Source organism: Pituophis catenifer, unplaced genomic scaffold (genome assembly GCF_029215685.1).
Source record: "Pituophis catenifer annectens isolate HBS135680 unplaced genomic scaffold, rPitCat1.0.hap2 SCAF_1, whole genome shotgun sequence".
In the NCBI taxonomy this organism is placed as follows: Eukaryota; Metazoa; Chordata; class Lepidosauria; order Squamata; family Colubridae; genus Pituophis; species Pituophis catenifer.
Window position 1 is genome coordinate 267,245,051 of NW_027256881.1, and position 19,294 is coordinate 267,264,344.

General features: G+C 37.3%; 1 protein-coding gene across 6 annotated transcripts in view; it reads left to right on the forward strand.

Moving 5' to 3' along the window:
- Positions 1-19,294, forward strand: part of CAPRIN1 (cell cycle associated protein 1) — an 82,766-nt gene that overhangs the window by 36,721 nt on the left and 26,751 nt on the right. For all 6 annotated transcript variants that reach the window (XM_070935539.1, XM_070935531.1, XM_070935513.1 and 3 more), the window contains 3 exons: positions 10,374-10,436; positions 14,196-14,282; positions 19,015-19,253. In XM_070935539.1, the coding sequence (XP_070791640.1) occupies positions 10,374-10,436; positions 14,196-14,282; positions 19,015-19,253 (389 nt within the window). The remainder of the gene's footprint in view (positions 1-10,373; positions 10,437-14,195; positions 14,283-19,014; positions 19,254-19,294) is intronic.

Consider the following 19,294-nt stretch of genomic DNA (forward strand, 5'->3'; position numbering starts at 1 on the left):
AATACTCAGAATGGAACTTTGTTCGCTACATGCTCCTACCACTAGATAGAAAAACTACAGTCTGTGCAATTGTGCATTAAACTGTTAGTAATCAATCACAATCAAAAGAACTGTACAACTAGTTTAAATATCTTGCCAGGTGTTTCTAAAATGATAGGAAATGTGAAAAGATAGCTGTGATGGAAGAGAAGCAGCAGAACACTTCTTAGATTGCTGTATTATGGGGAGTGTAATGAATAACTTTAAACATTCAACTCATTGAAAGAACAGCTTTTATGTTTATGTAATACTTGTTTGAGCAAGGCTTGCTTTTATCTAAACGTGCGTAGGAACACATTATTAAATACCCAGTAGATTTTTATATTAAATTTTGCCTGTAAATCCAGTAAATAAGTGAAAATGTTTAATTCACTGATGTAATATCCTTTTTGGAATTAATGAATAAGATATCCATATGTTAGGAAGTTATTTAGACTCACTTTATGCAAGTCCTCTATTTTCTAAAAGTCACTTTTCTAATCTTTGCACCAATTCTGCCTTTTTCAAAAGATCATCATAGCTTTGGAGCTGTTTTATCCTGTTTTTGCAATAAGATTAGAGTTTAGTACACTATGGAGGCTGCTGTATTTTAATCTTAATAAATTTATCAGAGCTGCACTGCACATAGCTTTGAATTCATTTCAATAAAATTGCTTTGTAGTGCAAATGTGGCCCATGTTAGTGATTCATTGAAGCAGGTGGGTTTTCTGTGGATCATACAGCTACTTTAGTTAATTGCACTTAATGTTGCTTTTATGTTGAGGTGTCCTTTTCAGAATGAAGCCCAAAGCATTATAAAATCCTAATCGTTTTCTACTTGATTTAAGAAATTTAGTTTGTGATTTAGCATTTGTAAAGGAAATTTTGTTGCATATACATTATATATTTGTTGCAATATATAAAATTATATAATGATAACTCCTAGGGTATTAAAATCTTAGATTGCAACATTCTGGTTGATATATTTACTTAAGTAATTTTTAAAAATACTGCTGATTTTGAAATTAAGGTATCTATGCTCTTTTTATGCCTAATTTGGAATGCATTCCAACAAAAATCCCAACTACAAAAGTACAGATTTGAATGTAATGTTAAATCATACTAAGACAAGCATGGCATCTAATCTGTGCGGTGATCCAGATTTTGCTTCTATTTTTGATTAATCACAATTTACTGGGTCATTTGAACCAAAGCAGATTTCAAAATCACAATTGTAATAAAAATAAGCCAAGTTCAAACTATATTTTTATAATTCATGTAGGTTCTCATAACAATAGTAGCAAAGTAGGAATTTGCAGTCTGCAGATGATTTTGTTTGTGGAAGGGAGTCTACCAAGAGCATGGCAACCCAGTTATTCAAAGTTTGTTCTTACAATGCTAAGGTAAAATTGTGTAGACTATCTGATAATCTGTCCTTCAGATTATATCTTTGAACATAATAATGGGTCTAATGTTAGTAATCCAGAATATTGTGAATAGCCTTCTTTAGTACTTCAAAAATGCTGGAATGTCATCCAGATGAGGGATTTTGTGAATTATATTACCATCTTAAGTGTGTCAGATTGCTTCTATTCAGCTTAAACTGTGGCTCACTTATGTTTGAGCAGAACCAAAGGGATCTGACATTGCTATATGTAGTCATAATATTGGAATTTTTAATTTCCACAAGAATCAAGAATTCAAGAATATCCTGTCACAGCATACAGTATGATGTAGTGATAAAATTTTGTGAGTGCTGAAATGGTAGCTAAAATGATTTTTACAAATTTTAAATGGTAAGACCATCTGACTGCACTCATACTGTCATTAAATAGATTGCATTAGCTTTGATCTGGAAATGCCAATGATGAAACAGAACAAAAGATAGAACAAAAGAGTTCTATCACTTTCTGCTCAATAACTTCCTCAAATTAAACTTATCAGTAATGCAGCAGAATTTACTTCTGAGCTTCTGGTTTTTAAAAAGCAAAATAGTAGGTCTCACCCAGTGGAAGGAAGGCTTACATATATCAAATCAATGGTCCACGGAATTCTCATGTCTGGGTTGCATTATGCTTATGAAACATTTTATTAACATGCAGTAATGAACTCCTATCCCTGATTGAGATTTGATATATGTAAGCCTTCCTTCCATTGGGTGAGAAGTACTTCAAAGAAACAGAAAATAATAAAATTATAATCTTCAGTATTTTCTTGAAAATGAGAAGATAAATGCAAATCCTGGATAAAATAATTTTGCACATAATTTTCTTGTGTAATCAAATTAATATGTGTAAAATTAATATTGCATCATATACTTGTCTTAAAGCTAAAGTTAATTTTTTATTGGATATCGTTATGCGAGTATATGCATTGTAGCCGGGTTTACTCTGATAACTTCAGTATTCCTAGGGTTTTGCAACTTGCAAAATCCTAGAAAACTTGCCTAGATGCAAGTTGTCATGCAGAAATTAGTTAAATTTTTTATAAGTGATTTGTATCTTTAAAAGGTCATTTCTGCACATTAGTCTGTTTGAGAGTTGATGTCTGATTGATTTGGGACTGAGTTGCCATGAAACAAAATATATTAGTGATAATACTGCAGATAGCTGTTGTTTGTCATTCCTATTTTGTGAACATAAGATGACATGAACTAAATAGATATTATAAAGTAATATAATTTTAACATTTCCATGGAGTTATATCTTTATTTCTAAATTTCTGGAAAAATATGGCATTCATTCCAATTTAAAACAATATAGAGAAATAATGTAATTTATTTTGCAAGGGGATTTTTGGGCAGAGGGAAATTGACAATTTTGTAGGCATGCCTGAATTACACTGTGCCTAATAGTTTCCTAGAACTATGAAAACATTGTACTGTGGTATAAAATTTACAGTAGAAATATTACAGGAAGCAAATGATGCATACTGACAGAGACTAAAGGCTTTTCTAAATATTTTTAATGTAGCAAAATGTTGAACTTCTTAAGCAAATTTTTGTGATCTAGGAATAGCAACACCCCCCCCCCCTTTCTTCTTGCAACTCAACAATTGGCAAGACATACAAGAAAACTGTTTACAATCAGACAAACTCACTGGAAACAACTAGTCGTTGCACTTCCTGATATTTAGCAATTTAGAGTTTTAAAGGTCATAATATAAACTTTGAATTATGCCCCAAAACTAGCCAAAAAATATAGCTTTTTTCTGAACAAGTAATTTTAAACTTTGTAATATTGCAATTCTCTAAAATAATAAATATATGTACCCAATGCCCTAATAAAATGAAATATATTTGGATTAATGTTTTGTGATTGTTGGGTGATTTTGACAGATAACTCAATCCATAGGTTTAGCCCTTGTGACTAAATTTCTCACCATCCACTGGGGTATTATGGCCCACACTTTAAGAATCCTTGTTCTAAAGAGTTATAACATTTGAAACACCTACAGTGATGAAAGTATGTGAATCTTATGTAACTATTTGTAACCCTGCAGTGTTGTGATTTGTAGTGTAAGGTCACAGCTTCATTTAAGTCCTATTAAAGAGAAATTCTGATTAAACAAACAGTATAATCTGCCATGTCCTTTTTGAACATGCTAAGCCAATGTTCAGTGTCTGTGGTGTGGTGTGGTGTAGTGTAGTGTAGTATAGTACGATACGGTATGGTATGATATAATATGGAAAGCCCTGGGATATTATCTCTCTGGCATGTATTTGTGGGTCTTTCCCTACTAAAAATACTGTGCTCCATACCATAATTTTGTAGAAGTATATCATTTCTCAATCAAAAGACATTTCTGCAGACCTTATAAAGAATTGTTGATGCATGTGAGATTAGGCAGGATTGTCTGACAATGTACAAACTTCTTCCCAGGAATGTCCACATTTTCCAAATAATAAGGCATATGGTTCTCCAGTAGAGAATACAAGGAGATCATGAACAATCTGCGCTCTTGTCATGTCAGCATAAGTAAGGAAAATTTTGAACAAGAATAGCATGCGTGGAAAGATATGAAAAATAAAATCTTTGTGATCAGGAAAGTTCTTTGCTGCCCATCTCAGATTCACCAAGGACTGCCTTGATGGTGACTTCTGGACAAAAGTTGATCTTTCTAGAGTTAAAAGGAAACAATTTATACCATTGAAAGAAAGAAACTAGTTCCATTATGAAACATGGCAGCATGGAATATCATGACTGGACAGCTTGCAGTCATTAAAACAATAATGGATTCTGGATTATACAAAATTCTACAGAAAAAAGTCTTAGTCTCTGTCTATGAGCTAAAGCTTAAACAACATGCATAATGCAACGTGAAAACAGCCCTAAGCACCCAGGTAAATCTACAACATAATTGCTGGAGTAAAACAAGTATTTTGGAATGCTTAAACCAGATGAAATATGCCATGATCTGAAGTGAGCAGTTTATATGAAAAACAGTCCTAACATAGCAAGAGATTGAAGCAATTTTGTAAAGGGGACATGGGCCAAAATACCGACAGGAAACATGTGAAGTGATTACTGCTAAAGGAGGGTCCTGGGTTATTGTATCTAAAGTTTCATATACTGTACTTCACAGCCAGTTAATATTTGCTAAGTAGGTTTAGTGAAGACAGGTCACAGTATATTGCTTGGGTGGTGTTTCTTCAACCCTAATCTGTTTTTTTGAACTTGGATGAAGTTCAGTTCATACTGTAGGCTACAGTTCTGCAGTATTATAGAGTAAGGAGAAAACTAACAAAGGTTTGTTTCTCAGTAGCAGTGCTAAGTAAAGATCTAGATGTCATTCTCACTCGTAAACTTCAGAAAAGCTATCAAAATCAAGTTCAGAAGGATATTTGGAGATTGAGACCCAGTTTTGGGTTCTTAAAACTATTAGTTTTAATAACAATGTTAGCTTTGTAGTTAAAAATTTTCTGTCTTTTTTATATTGCGTTTTATGGATTTGTATTTTGTTGTTTTCTGATTTTAATTATATACTATCATGGGTTCTTGTGTCCTGAAAGTATAAAGTAGAATGAATTAATAAAACACCTGTTTTCAGTTGCAGTCATCCATTGCAATCTATTAAACAAGGGTTGGGAAATATATTTATTCTAATAAGTCTTAAGGAACAATTACTTCAAGAGGTATAAAAAATTTTCAAAATTTGAAATGTTTGAGTACTCAAAATACTCTCTTATGGGCCCGTAATAACTGTTTTCAATTTAAAACAACCTGTTCTTAATAGCATTCCAACTTTACTAGTGCGCTGATTTTTAATGCTACAAAACAACATGGGAATATTGTCAGTTTAGATTGTTTCTCACACTTCTAATAATAGTCTTAATATATATGAATACAAAATTCCAGGCCACTTAGAATTTTTCATCTAGATCCGTGATGGTGAACCTATGGCACGTGTGCCAGAAGTGGCATGCAGCCCCCTCTCTGTGGGCACACAAGCCATCACCCCAGTTTAGTTCTGCCACGCATGTGCATGCATGCTTTGGGCACTTGATCCGGAAAAGATTAGCCATCACTGATCTAGATGCTAGTATTTGATATTTTTTATTGGGGAATACCTACATTTTGGAGGTACATGGGGTGGTACATATTTTGAGGGCTTTTAACTTTCTGAAATTATGTTTTATGAAAAATTGTTATGTTTATCTAAATCCATACAATTATAGAAACAAAAAAGCATAGAAATGATGGAAAATAATTTTTGAAATAATTACTGATGACAAAATATTCATATATTTTATCCAGTTACTGATTTTGGGCCAGTCAATCTTTCTTAATCCAATTCACTTTACAGGGTTCTTGTGGGGAAAATAGGAGGAGAAAGGTGTGTTGGATATGTTTTGCTGATATGTTTCAGTTATTTGTATAAATAATAAAGGCATGAAAAAAAATAACTAAAAGGTTTGTTGTAGCTTTAAAATATTCTATGATTATAGAATTATTTAAGTAGTAATTAACAATAAAATACAGACTAATATTCAGGTAGTCCTTGATTTATAACTCTAATGGAGCCTGCCTAATGATTGGCATAATTCTTGATGGTCATAAACCAGGCTGGTTGTGTGACTGACACAATTATATGATGTTCTTTGCAATAGTTAAGCGAATACCTGCTCATCAGTGATGGTTAATCTTTTTGGCACTGAGTGACGAAACTGGAGTGCACATGCATGCCAGAGCACCGGAACCTGGAAGAGAGCAGCTGGCCGGTGCGTATATGAATGGCGGCCAGCTGCTCTTCCAGGTTCCGTCGCATACATTCTCTCTTCTGAGTTCTGGTGTGCATGGTCGGTGTGCATGCGCCCTGGACCATCTGTCTGGCGCACATGTGCACGCTGGAACCCAGAAGAGCATCTGGCGGCAGCGCGTGTGCTCACAGGGCTCTGCATGCTACCTCAGTGCCATAGGTTCGCCATCACAGGCATGGGTCAACTTGTGCAGAAAGAATGAAATTCCTCTAAGGTTGAAATTTTGCAAAAAAAATTTTTCCTTTTTAATTTTTTTATTAAGTTTATCAAAGGATATAATAAAAAAAGGGTTAGGGAAAAAAAGGTTAAAGAAAAAAAAATCGGGACTCAAAAAGGAAGAAAAAGTGAAAAAGTAACTTTCAACTTTCTTCTGTACAGATATAAAATAGATTAACCGGTTACTCTAAAATCAACAATAATGCACAGTAAATAGTTCTAATTATCAAGTCCCAAAATTAAAAAATCATTTCTTTCAGGTTCTACAAGAAGTCCAACAGTATTTTCAAAGTTGGACAAGGCCTATTAATTAATCACAGTATAGGTCTGTGGTGGCGAACCTATGGCACGCGGAGCCGTATCTCTGGGCACGCGAACATTGCTTTAGCTCAGCTCCAGTACACATGCGAGCACTGGCCAGCTGATTTTTGGGCCTTCCGGTCCCATCGGAAGTTGGGAAACGGGCCGTTTCCAGCCTCCGGGGCTGGTGGTAGGGAAGGCTATTTTCACCCTCCCCAGGCTCCAAGAAAGCCTCTGGAGCCTGGGGAGGGTGAAAACGGGCCCACCATGCCATCGTGTGCCAAAAGTGGGAGGAGGGGGGGTGTCATGCGTGCATGCACGTGGGGGCGGGGCACATTGAATTATGGGTGTGGGCACGTGCATGCATGACACCCTGCTCTCCCCCCACTTTTGGCACGCGATAGCAAAATGATTAGCCATCACTGGTATAGGTAGTCCTCAAGTACACAACCATTCGTTTAGTGACTGTTCGAAGTTACAGTAGTACTAAAAATAGTGGCTTATGACTTTTTCACACTTACAACCATTGCAGCATCCCAGTGTTTATGTGATCAAAATTTGGATCATGCTTCACAACTGGCATGTATTTATGATGATTGCGGTGTTCCAGGGTCATGTGATCAACTTTTGTGATCCTCTGACAAACAAAGTCAGTGGGGAAGCCAGATTCATTTAGCAGCCACTAATTTAACAGCTGCACTAATTCACTTAACCGCTGTGGCCAGAAAGATCATAAAATAAGGCAAAACTCACAGCAATTGAAATGCTGAGCTCAATTGTGATTGTAAGCTGAGGACTCTCTGTAGCCAGTTTTTCTTTGCTAATTGATTAGCTTCACAATCCATTTTTCCATTGTAGAAATTCGTAAATTCTTCCCTCACTGTGCATACAGAAGTCTCAGTGAAGGAGAATATTTGTAGCTCAGAGTTGAAATGAGGGGTCCTTGGTGTCTCTAAGGTTGCTTGTTTTTTTGCAGATGTTTCATTACCCTAACTAGTATCATCAGTGCCAGTAAGGAGTACTGTTTGCTGTCAGTTTATATTCTGTTGTCTTGCCTGTTTATGTGGGTGGGGACGGTCTTAGGGATTCTTTGGTTGGGCTTTTTACTGATGGCTCTTTGGCAGTTTCTTGATTGGGGTGTTGCTTATTTGATCGTTGGTCTGAAGTTGACTGTGGAGTTGATCTATGCTGATATAAGTGCTGATTATTGCTGGAGAGGTGCCGGAGTTTTTTTCTCTTTTGGACTAGTTGATTGTCTGTTTTGCATAGTCTATAGATGTTAATGTCTATGTGTCTATTGATGGCTGATTTGTCAGAGTGCCAGGCTTCTAGAAGTTCCCTGGCATACAGAAGTCTTACTGCTCTTGTCCATAAAGTTCTGTTTTTTTTCAACCTGTTTATCTATCAAACCTAAAAGGAAAAGCTTTAGTTTCAGTTATCAGGTGTTATACTAAGGATACATCATTTTATAAACATTGTTTCAAATTATAATTCAATGTAATTCAAATTATTATTCAAAGTACATTTCAGTCCTTTACATATTCTTCTATTGATCAAGATTATATACATATTTTTGATCATTTGATCATACAGTCCTCAGTACTCATTTTTAGTAAAAACTTACACATCTTAGCAATAACATGTTCATCGTTAGTACACAATTTCAACTCAAAATCAGTTTACTCATTTGTAAAATCAAACTCTCATCCAGTTAAAATTTTTGTCATCTGAACATAAGTAAACCATTGGCAAATGTGGCCTTCAGTTTCCAATTCTCTTGTTTTTAATTTAGGTTCTCCTTTGAAAAAACTCAATAAATCAGCATAGGTCAATCAAGATTGTGTAAAATTCTTATGACATGTGCAGTATTTGAAACCTCTTACAAAAAGCAGTTAAACTTATATAGCATCTTCATCTAGGATTATATTTTACATGCAGGTCAAAAACATGTTAATATTGTAATGTACCTGAAGAAGCATTCTGTAAGATGCCAGTATATCTGAAATCTAGCTAATGTCCATATAATAAGGATCCGATAGAATCAGATTAGCTGTTACCTCTGTAACACGGAAAATTCTATTACAATACTTATTTTTTGGAGTTTGGCTTTAGTTGAAAAAATTGAGGAAGATGAATCTGAAAATTGAGCAGAAAAACCTTTCAGCAAATATGAATGAGACAGCAGCCCACATCTATTGTATTGTATTTCACTGGCTCATATTAACCCCTCCTCCCGCCAAATCATAATAAAAGCAGAACAGTTACAATATGCCAGACCAGCCTGCTGTCAACCTTCTGGCTCATCCCCCATCGTTAGCCCTCCATGATAGACCAAACTTGGAAACAGATATGTAAATTAATACTACTTTTATTACAAAATTATGGTGACAGAACGTTGCAAGTCTAAATGCACTTCTTCCCTTCCCTTATTTTCTTTATTTTCATAGAACAGCAGAAGGTCATGTCTGATACACATTTGCAAATTACTGCTCTGACTATTATCTTAATTTATTTTGCTTCTCTTGCTTATGTTCTTCAAGGTTATTCCTTCTTCCCTTTACTCCCATCTTAGTCCAGTGTTTGGCTGTCTTTGCAACCTTCCAGACCTACTAACCTTTTATTTATCACATTTAGGAACCGCCCATCTCCCTCCCAGACGGACTTTGAGCATTGTAAAGTAAAGTAAAAACTAAATATAAAATTTAAAATACAGTTGAGGCAAGGATAGTTAAAAATGACACTAAAAATTAATTAAAAGGCAGAAGGAGGGCTATTGGGCTCATTTGTGAGTCCCAAGTGAGGTGGCAGAGTCAAGTATTTAGATACTTTCAAAAGGAAAAGAGAGTGAGGGCCTGCCTCATCTCTGGCGGGGGGGGGGGGAAATGTTCCAAAGGGTGGGGCAACAGCAGAGAAGGCTCTCTTCCTGGACACTGCCAGTCAGAATTCTTTAACTGATAGGGTTGCTACCGGTTCAGTCCGGATCTTGCGAACCGGTAGTAATGGTGGCGGGAGGCTCCGCCCACCCACCCAGATGTCATCATGGACGCTCTGCGCATGCGCAGAAGCTTCTGCACACACGCGCACACACCCCAGTTGCAAACCGATAGCGAAGGTAAGTGGAACCCACCCGTGGTCCACAACATACCTACCCTACCTGACTGGGTGAGAGAAGCTAATGTGAAGGGTTAAAGGGTAGGGGATCCTTCAAATTTCAATTGGGGCTCTATTTCACAAGGTTGAGGTGGCTACAGAAGGTATACCTCTGAAGTCCATTGCAAATGCCAATCTAAGTAAATTCGCATGATACATTTTTACTATTTTTCTTTTTTTTTCTTTTTTAGAGATTAAACAGTCCATATATAATGGAAATAATGTAAATGCGTAGCAATATTCAGTTAAGAAAGGGTAATACTTAACTAATTTTGCCTTTCTCTTATGTTTTTATATAATTTCTTGTTCTTTCTCCTTTTAAATAGAAAGATAGAGAAAATGACTCTTATTTTCTGATGGAAGACATTTTCATCTAATTCTGTTAAACTTGCTTACAATTTTTAATTGTAAATTTTTATCTTGTTTACAGAGCAAACTTGATGATTATCAAGATCGAATGAACAGAGGAGAACGCCTTAACCAAGATCAGCTGGTAAATATTTTGATTGATAATTTCTTGTAATTTTGTAAATATTTAAAAAACTTTAGACCATATTATCTCATTTTATTTTAGCTGTTGCAGTCCTGTAAATAACTGGCCCTTACAATTGTGCTTTTTCATTATGTACAGCATCATATACCTTATTTTTCAGAGTGTAAGATGCAACTTAGTTTTGGGGAGGAAAATAGGAAAAAAAATTCTGCCTACTAGGTATTCATCTGGCTAGCGTCCTTATTCTGGTCAGCTTCAGCACATTAGTTTGCTGTTTTTTATCCCCTGCTTGGGGATAAAAAACAGCTTCTAAAGCACAACTGATCTTTGGAGAGAGAAGCAATGAGGAAAGCAGGCAAACCATGGAGATCGGTTTCACTCGTTAGGGCTAAAAAAAGCTTCACAGCTGAGAGTTGGAGGGAGCAGGCAAAGCAGGGAAGATCCCTTCACTGAAAAAAAGCTTAGCACGCTAGTGCCTCATTAGGGCTGAAAAAAAGTTTCAAAAAAGTTACATTTGGAGTATGAGATGAATCCAAATTTTCAACCTCTTTTAGGAGGGAAAAAAGTGCATCCTATTCTCCGAAAAATACCGTATATGCTTTTCATTTTATTCCTGTTATTTGAGCTGTGGTGGCGCAGTGGTTAGAATGCAGTACTGCAGGCTACTTCTGCTGACTGCTGGCTGCCTACAGTTTGGAAGTTGACTCAGCCTTCCATCCTTCCAAGGTCGGTAAAATGAGGACCCAGATTGATGGAGACAATATGCTGACTCTGTAAACCTGTTAGAGAGGGCTGTAAAGCACAGTGAAGCGGCATATGAGTCTAAGTGCTATTGCTATTTGAAAGGCAAAAAAATGTTGCAAATTAAGGGAAAGAAACTGCATGATTGAATGTGTTCAAGAAGTAGGAATCTTTTTTATTATTATTAAATTTTATTAGTTTATCAAGTATAAAATTCAAAGAAAAAAGTGGAAAACTAAGAAAAAGGGGAGAGAAGAGAAAAAAGATACAGTGTAAAGGGAGAAAAGGAAAGAAAAAGGCACCAACTTCCAACTCTCTTTAGCACAGTAGAAGACAACAACATTACAAGCACAACTTTTTGCTTTTACACAACAGTAAGTACAAGCCATTTCTATAACAACAAGCCTATCTAATTAACAAAAACAAAATCAAAGTTTCATTTTTTTTTCCATTGCAAGCACAAAATCCGGATTAGAAACAGGGTTAAATGTATTCTCTTCTTTGGATAAAAAAATCACTTCAACCATCTTTGCTTCTGTTTGCTGGGGAATAATATATCATTTTTTTATACCCTAAAGGGATAAAACACTTTTTTTAGTTTTGGTATTTTACTAATTCTAAAAAGTACTCAGGTGTATTATATATAAAGGAGAAAAGAGAAAACCCTTCATTTTAAACCCAGAACCCAATCATAACACTATATTAGAACTTTCATTCAGTTATCTATATCACACCAATATAAGTCCAATTAACTCCATTTAGCTAATTAAATTCGAATCCCTCCCTCCAGTTTATCCTCATGGAATGGATCTTTTTCTTCTCTTATTTTCAAATCTAGTCAATAGTATTTTACAAACTTTGGAAATTATTCAGCATTACTTAAAAAAAATGGGAGACATGCATTTACATACTCATTTTATACATACAAAACTAATTGAAAACTTTCTTTCAATACATATATCAAACTTTTAAAAATCCATCCTAACTAATCTAGGTTGTCCCCAAAGAATAAAGTATTTTTCTTCTCAGGAGAGTCTGTCAAGCCTCTTTTCTTGAAAAAAATCTCAGCTTTATTTATATCCATTTTAAAAAAGTCCCAAAGTTGTTCTGTTGGACGTTGTAATTTAGTCTGAAGCAAGTCTTCCCAGATTAAAGTTTCGCTAAAATGGCTATCATATTTTTTTTCTTCAAAGAATTCTCGACTTTGTTAGTATCCATAAATCAAAAGTCCCAGACTTGACCTCTTGAGAGTTGTGAATTTACTTGATACTCTTGTTTCATTTGCACTAGGAGGGTTGTACTCAGTGGTGAAATCCAAATTTTTTTACTACCGGTTCTTGGTGACCATGGTGTGGCTTGGTGGGCGTGGCAGGGGAAGGATACTGCAAAATCTCCATTCCCACCCCACTCCAGGAGGATACTGCAAAATCCCCATTCCCTCCCCACTCCTGGGGGAAGGATATTGCAAAATCCCCATTCCCACCCCACTCTGGGGCCAGCCAGAGGTGGTATTTGCCGGTTCTCTGAACTATTCAAAATTTCCACTATCGGTTCTCCAGAACCTGTCAGAACCTGTTGGATTTCACCCCTGGTTGTACTCAAACCATCATCATACGAAAAGCTGATGTCAGATTTATATTCTGAAGGTACAGTTAGGTTATTTGCATTGTCCAGTATTTGTAAAGTTGACAGAGTGGGTTGATAATTTTCTACATTGTGTCTCTTGTTCTTTTTTAATATCTTCTGTATAATTAATATATTTTGGCTGTTTTACAAACAGGATGATCTTCTGTATTGACTGTTCAAGGATTTCCTTAATAATAGACTTCAGCTCAGAATTAAGCATCCTCATACCTCCCTCTAGTGGTCAAAGACTGTTATTTCTTCCTTCCTTCCTTCCTTTCTTTTTCATTTTTCTAGCCAATCAGACTTCATAAAAATCGGCAAATTTCAACCACCCCACAACAAAACAATATAGGGCTACAAATTATTTTAAAAGTGGTAGATTAAAACCACAACTTTTATCCTTATATTTCAAGAGAAAAAAATGTCCACGCATCCTTATTTTGACTGCCTCTAACAATCCTCTTCCTTGTCATCTAACAATAAAGAAAAAGTGTCAAAAATGGCATTCAGAACTTCAAAAAGGAGTGATAGGCTGTATCTAAAGAGAGCCTCTTCTAACTAGTAAAGTCTCATAAGAAATGAAGGGCACAGCTTATTGTCTATTTGAAAAATAAATTCCAGAATGACTGTTTTGTCCAACAACATGATTTTGACCCCACTTCCCAGCTTCTGCTCACCAGTTATTTTGGAAGCCCGACTTCTAAACTGCTTGCAGGCTGTTGCTGTGATTGGAGGATCTTGAGGGATGATTCTGGGGTTTTTCTTAACCTCAGAGAGTCAAGTAGACAAAAGGAAGTCTGTTCCCTCTGTTGTTGAGTTGGAAAAACGATGCTCCAGAGAGAGGAGAGAATCTCCTCTCTCTGGAGCGTCAAGAAGTAGGAATATTGAAGGTTCTTCCTAATATTGTGATACAAATGTCAGTGTGTGTTCAAAAAAACAGATAAAAGACTAGTACTGCATTAGGGTTCTGGATAACAAATGATGTTTAACAATATAAAGGTGGTCCAGTGCATCAATTGAAAATTTCCACCAATAATTTTTGGTTGCTGGAGATTTATTTTTGGACACACTTTACTTATTTGAAGATTTAAGGAACCTGATAACTCCGCCCTGAATCCTGCTGGAGAAGGGCGGTACACAAATCAAATCAAATCAAATAAATAAATAAATAAATAAAAGTGGAATAAATTTTGAATTCTGGACTGCTGGGAACTATTCCAGTTTAGCAATTGCTTTCAAAACTTCCTGTAAAAAGTGTATCTATTTTGCTACATTTATAGAAAGTAAAATACTTGTCAGATCTAACCAAACCTTAATAGAAACATATGCGAAATATAGATTCAAGTTTTTATACTTTTAAAGAGACCAAATTAATTTTGTCTTCTGCCTTAGGATGCTGTGTCAAAGCACCAGGAAGTCAGTAATAATCTGGAATTTGCCAAGGAACTGCAGAGGAGTTTCATGGCTCTAAGTCAAGATGTAAGTAAAGACAGTAGATGGTTCAGAATAGATTAGGTATGAAAAAATTAAGATTTATGTTAATACATGTGTGTGTAATTATGTGAGTTTTGTGTTTATGAAATCTGAATACATCTTGTCCTGGATTCTTTGATGAATGTGCAAGTTTCCACTTCAGTTTGGAGTGGTCTGTTCCTAACTAAAACTTGTCTATCTTGTGTGTTCTTTTTTATGCATGGAAAAAGACATTATATTGATATGCGCATGGAAGAAAATAGAACTGTTTTAATCTTTTCAAGGGGAAAATTCAAGGACATTGTTAGCAGAGAAGAAAAGAGAACATTGAGAGTGTTGGTAGGATATTATGTGCTGTGGCATTGAAATGGTGTTTGAAGGGAAAGTATAGGAAAGCTTGGGAGTGGAGATATGGTGAGGTATTTTATGTTGGAACATTGATAGGGAGGAGTAAAAGTATTGGGAAGATGAAGGTTAGACATGCTGTTGAAATATGCTGTGTTGGAAATTGTATAAGGAAGAGGGGTGCAATCCTCACCAATTTCACCCATTTGGATTTTGTTTCATTTGAAAGCTGGAACAACCAAACTTTCTGAAATTTGGTTTTATTGAACTGTGTGGCTCCTAGAATCTCAGAAACACAATTTTTTGTCCTAGATTAAAAACAAAGCATTTATTCGGTTTAATGTTAAACATTTTCAGAAATAATTTTTGAATACTTCAGGCATTGTCTAAATCAGGGTTGTCAAACTCGATTTCATTGAGGACTGCATCAGGGTTGTGCTTGACCTTGGTGGGTGGGGTGGGCATGGCCAGGTAGACGTGGCTAGCTCAACGTCACTCGTGTTGGGGGCGCCTGTGGTGGCCCAAGTGGTCTATCAGCGAAAATGGTCTCCCAAGCTCCGTTTTCGGCTACGACGGCCGCCTGCAAACCTCTGCCAGCGAAAACAGCTCGGGAGGCCCACGTGGGCCAGTCCTTTGCTATTTCCAGGTCAGCCCCATGGGCCAGATTTAAGTACTCAGTGGCCCAGATGTGGCCCGTGGATCTTGAGTTTGACTCTCCTGGTCTAAATAGAAAATATCTGTGAAACAATAACTTGATTTGAGCACCATGAAAACAACGCTAAGTAAATTAGGAAATTGAGTGATGGAAGAATTATTTCAGCCCTCAAGTTCCAAAAACATAAATATCTTTCTCTGTGCAACTAATGTTTATAGTGCTAATCAGCATGATGAAAGAAGATGGTATTCAAAAAGCATAATAAACATGAACAAAGATTGACTCTTCACAATTTCTCACGTGCCCAGTAGCACAAAATCACACAGATATAAACATCTATTATTTCAGGTCTTTTTAATTTTAGATTTTGGGGAGAGGCAGGAATTTTTCAGTTAATTAGAATGAGTATACACTGTGATTTTATTTAATCAAGGACTTACCTGTTTGTAGGAATTATGAAGAAAAGTCCTCTAAAGAATTATTACATCATGAACAAATGTACAGTGGAACTAGTTATCTAGAGAATGGTGAACTCTCCTTCGCATACATATGTTCAAGTAAATGCAAAAACATATCTACTGAGGTTGTTTTATGTGGCACTGGGGTTTGTTTCAGTGTTTGACATTATTGAAATTTTTTGAAAAAACGGATAATAAACTAACACTGAAAAGATCCGTTCCATATCTTTTCTTCCACCTAGCAATTCTGAATCTGACCGAACACTAGTGAGGTCACATATTAAGACCTACTTAGTGGCGATAGCAGCAGCAAAATATAACTATTTTTCCGCTATTATTGCATCGGCAGATAATCGCCCAGCCGCCTTGTTTAGGGTGACCCGCTCCCTCCTCCATCTGGGAGCACGGGAAGACCCCTTGCAAGGTCGAGCTGAGGATTTTGCACAATATCTACACGATAAAATCGCTCAAATTCAGGAAGACTTGGACTCTGACTGGGTAAGTTCAGATGAAGTGATGGAGGCGAGTTTTGAGGATGTTATTTGGGATGAGTTTGACCCTGTGACCCCTGAAGACGTGGACAGGTTACTGGGGAAGTTGAACGCAACCACATGTTTATTGGACCCGTGTCCCTCCTGGTTGGTACTGGCTTCCCGAGAGGTTACACGAGGCTGGCTCCAGAGGATTATAAACGCTTCTCTGTGTGAGGGTTTCTTGTCTTCCACCTTGAAATAGGCAGTGGTGAGGCCCCTCCTCAAGAAGCCCTCTCTGGACCCGGCTATTCTAGCAAACTACCGTCCTGTCTCCAACCTTCGCTTTGTGGCAAAGGTTGTTGAGAGTGTGGTGGCACAGCAATTCCCGCTATACCTGGATGAAACTGTCTACTTAGATCTGTTCCAGTCCGGCTTCAGGCCTGGTTACAGCACTGAAACGGCATTGGTCGCATTGGTTGATGATCTCTGGAGAGCTCGAGATAGGGGTTGCTCCTCTATTCTGGTTTTATTAGATCTCTCAGCAGCTTTTGACACCATTGACCACGGTATCTTGCTGCACCGGCTGGAGGGGCTAGGAGTGGGAGGAGCTGTTCTACGGTGGTTCTCTTCCTATCTCTCTGACAGGTCGCAGTCTGTGTTGGCAGGAGGGCAGAGGTCGACTTCAAGACACCTTATTTGTGGGGTGCTGCAGGGGTCGGTCCTCTCACCTCTTTTGTTCAACATTTATGTGAAGCCGCTGGGTGAGCTCATCCGTAGTTTTGGGGTGCAATGCCATCTTTACGCTGATGATACTCAGATGATACTCTCCACCCCAGACCACCCCAATGATGCCCTTGCAGTGATGTCCCGGTGCCTCGAAGCCGTGTGGATCTGGATGGGAAGAAACAGGCTCCGACTCAACCCTTCCAAGACCGAGTGGCTGTGGCTGCCAGCGTCCCGATATAGCCAGCTGATACCATCGCTGACTATTGGGGGCGAGTCATTGGCCCCCACGGAAAGGGCTCGCAACTTAGGTGTCCTCCTGGTCACGCGACTGTCTTTAGAAGAGCATATGACAGCCGTGGCCAGGGGAGCTTTCTATCAGGTTCGCTTGATTCGCCAGTTGCGACTCTTTCTAGATCGGGACTCCTTACGCACAGTCACTCATGCCCTCATCACTTCCCGTCTGAACTACTGTAATGCTCTCTACATGGGGCTCCCCTTGAGGTGCGCGCGGAGGCTCCAACTGGTCCAGAATGCAGCTGCATGGATGATATTAGGAGCGACATGGCGCTCACATGTAACACCTCTCCTACGCGGGCTGCACTGGCTCTCAGTGGTCTTCCGAGTGTGCTTCAAGGTGTTGGTTCTTACCTTTAAAGTGCTCCATGACTTAGGACCTGGGTACCTATGAGACCACCTTCTGCAACCAATAACCTCCCACTAACCAGCACGCTCCCACAGGGTGGGCCTCCTCAGGGTGCCGTCACTAAATCAATGTCGACTGGTGGTTCGCAGAGAAAGAGCCTTTTCTGTGGGGGCACCTACTCTTGGAACAGGTTACCCCCAGGGATACGAATGATCTCAGATCTTCATACTTTCCATCGTGCACTTAAGACCTTTCTGTTTCACCAAGCTGGGCTGGCATAAATCTCTTCTAATTGTTCTAAATCTTTATGCTGAAGATTCTTAACCGATGAACCAAATTAGCTTAATCATCTTATATTCACATTTTATATGTATGTTATTTTAACTGTTCACCGCCCTGAGTCCTTCGGGAGAAGGGCGGTATAAAAATTAATTAATTACATACATACATACATACATACATACATACATACATACATACATACCCTATTGTGCCTTGTTCAGTATTCTAACCGTAGAGAGAAATTGCTCAGATACTGAAGATAGCTGCAGGAGGACAAAGTACATTGTGTGTAATTTCACAAATGCAATAGAAAATATAAAATCAAGAATTCTGATTTCATTTATGATGTGTGATACTGAAATGTTTCATAAAACAACAGTGAAAAAAGGGAGGTGAGAGAAGTAGCTGCTGGTGCTGGTAGAATAATGGAGAAGACTACTAGTATGGAGAAGACTAATTACAGTTAATTATGCCTTAAAGAGGGGAATGTTGGTTATCACCTTTAAAGCGCTATTTGACATTGAGCCAGTTTACTTAGAGGCTTCCTATTCCTAGTGATTTCTGCCCGTTCCTCTAGATCTGGCAAAGTGGGCATGGTCAGACTCTCAGTGGTGAAGAATTATCACCTGGTGGATTCCAGGAAATGGGGTCTATCTTGTGAAATAGCCTCCTTTCCATTCCCCCACCATATTTAGACAACTCTGATCCTATTAGCTTTTCAGAAGATTGAAAATCTGGCTCTTCCCCCTAGCAGTGGGCCCAGGATATTAATGGAACTCTGATGTGCATATGGTTTGATACATTGATATAATTTTTAGATTCCTTGGATCAATTTCTTTTGAAATGATTAGTTTATGTTGAAATTGTATAGTTTGATTGTTTTATTTCTGCTTGTATCCCAGAATTCCTTATTTAGATGGGTGGTTAAATATATTTGTTAAATAAATAAATCTAGTTAAATAGTGCGGGGAGCAGGAAAATCTTTTGAAGCCTTTAGCTATTATCTCCTCAGAAATTTTTCAGGAAACACTGAAAATATTTGAAATAAGTTTTAAGTATTGGATTTCTCTTGTTAAGATGCTTAGAACAATATGTAGAAACCATTAAATTTGTCTACTATTTAAAACACTTGTTAAGCAAATATATTTTTCACTAGATTCAAAAAACAATAAAGAAGACAGCCCGACGGGAACAGTTAATGAGAGAAGAAACTGAACAAAAACGTTTAAAGACAGTACTTGAATTGCAGTATATTTTGGACAAGTTGGGTGATGATGAAGTGCGCAGTGACCTAAAACAAGGAACAAATGGGGTATCTATATTAACAGAAACAGAACTATCTACACTTGACGAGTTTTACAAGCTGGTTGAACCTGAACGTGACATGAACATAAGGTATATGATTGAGTATAAAGCCAAAATAATTCAGAATTGTA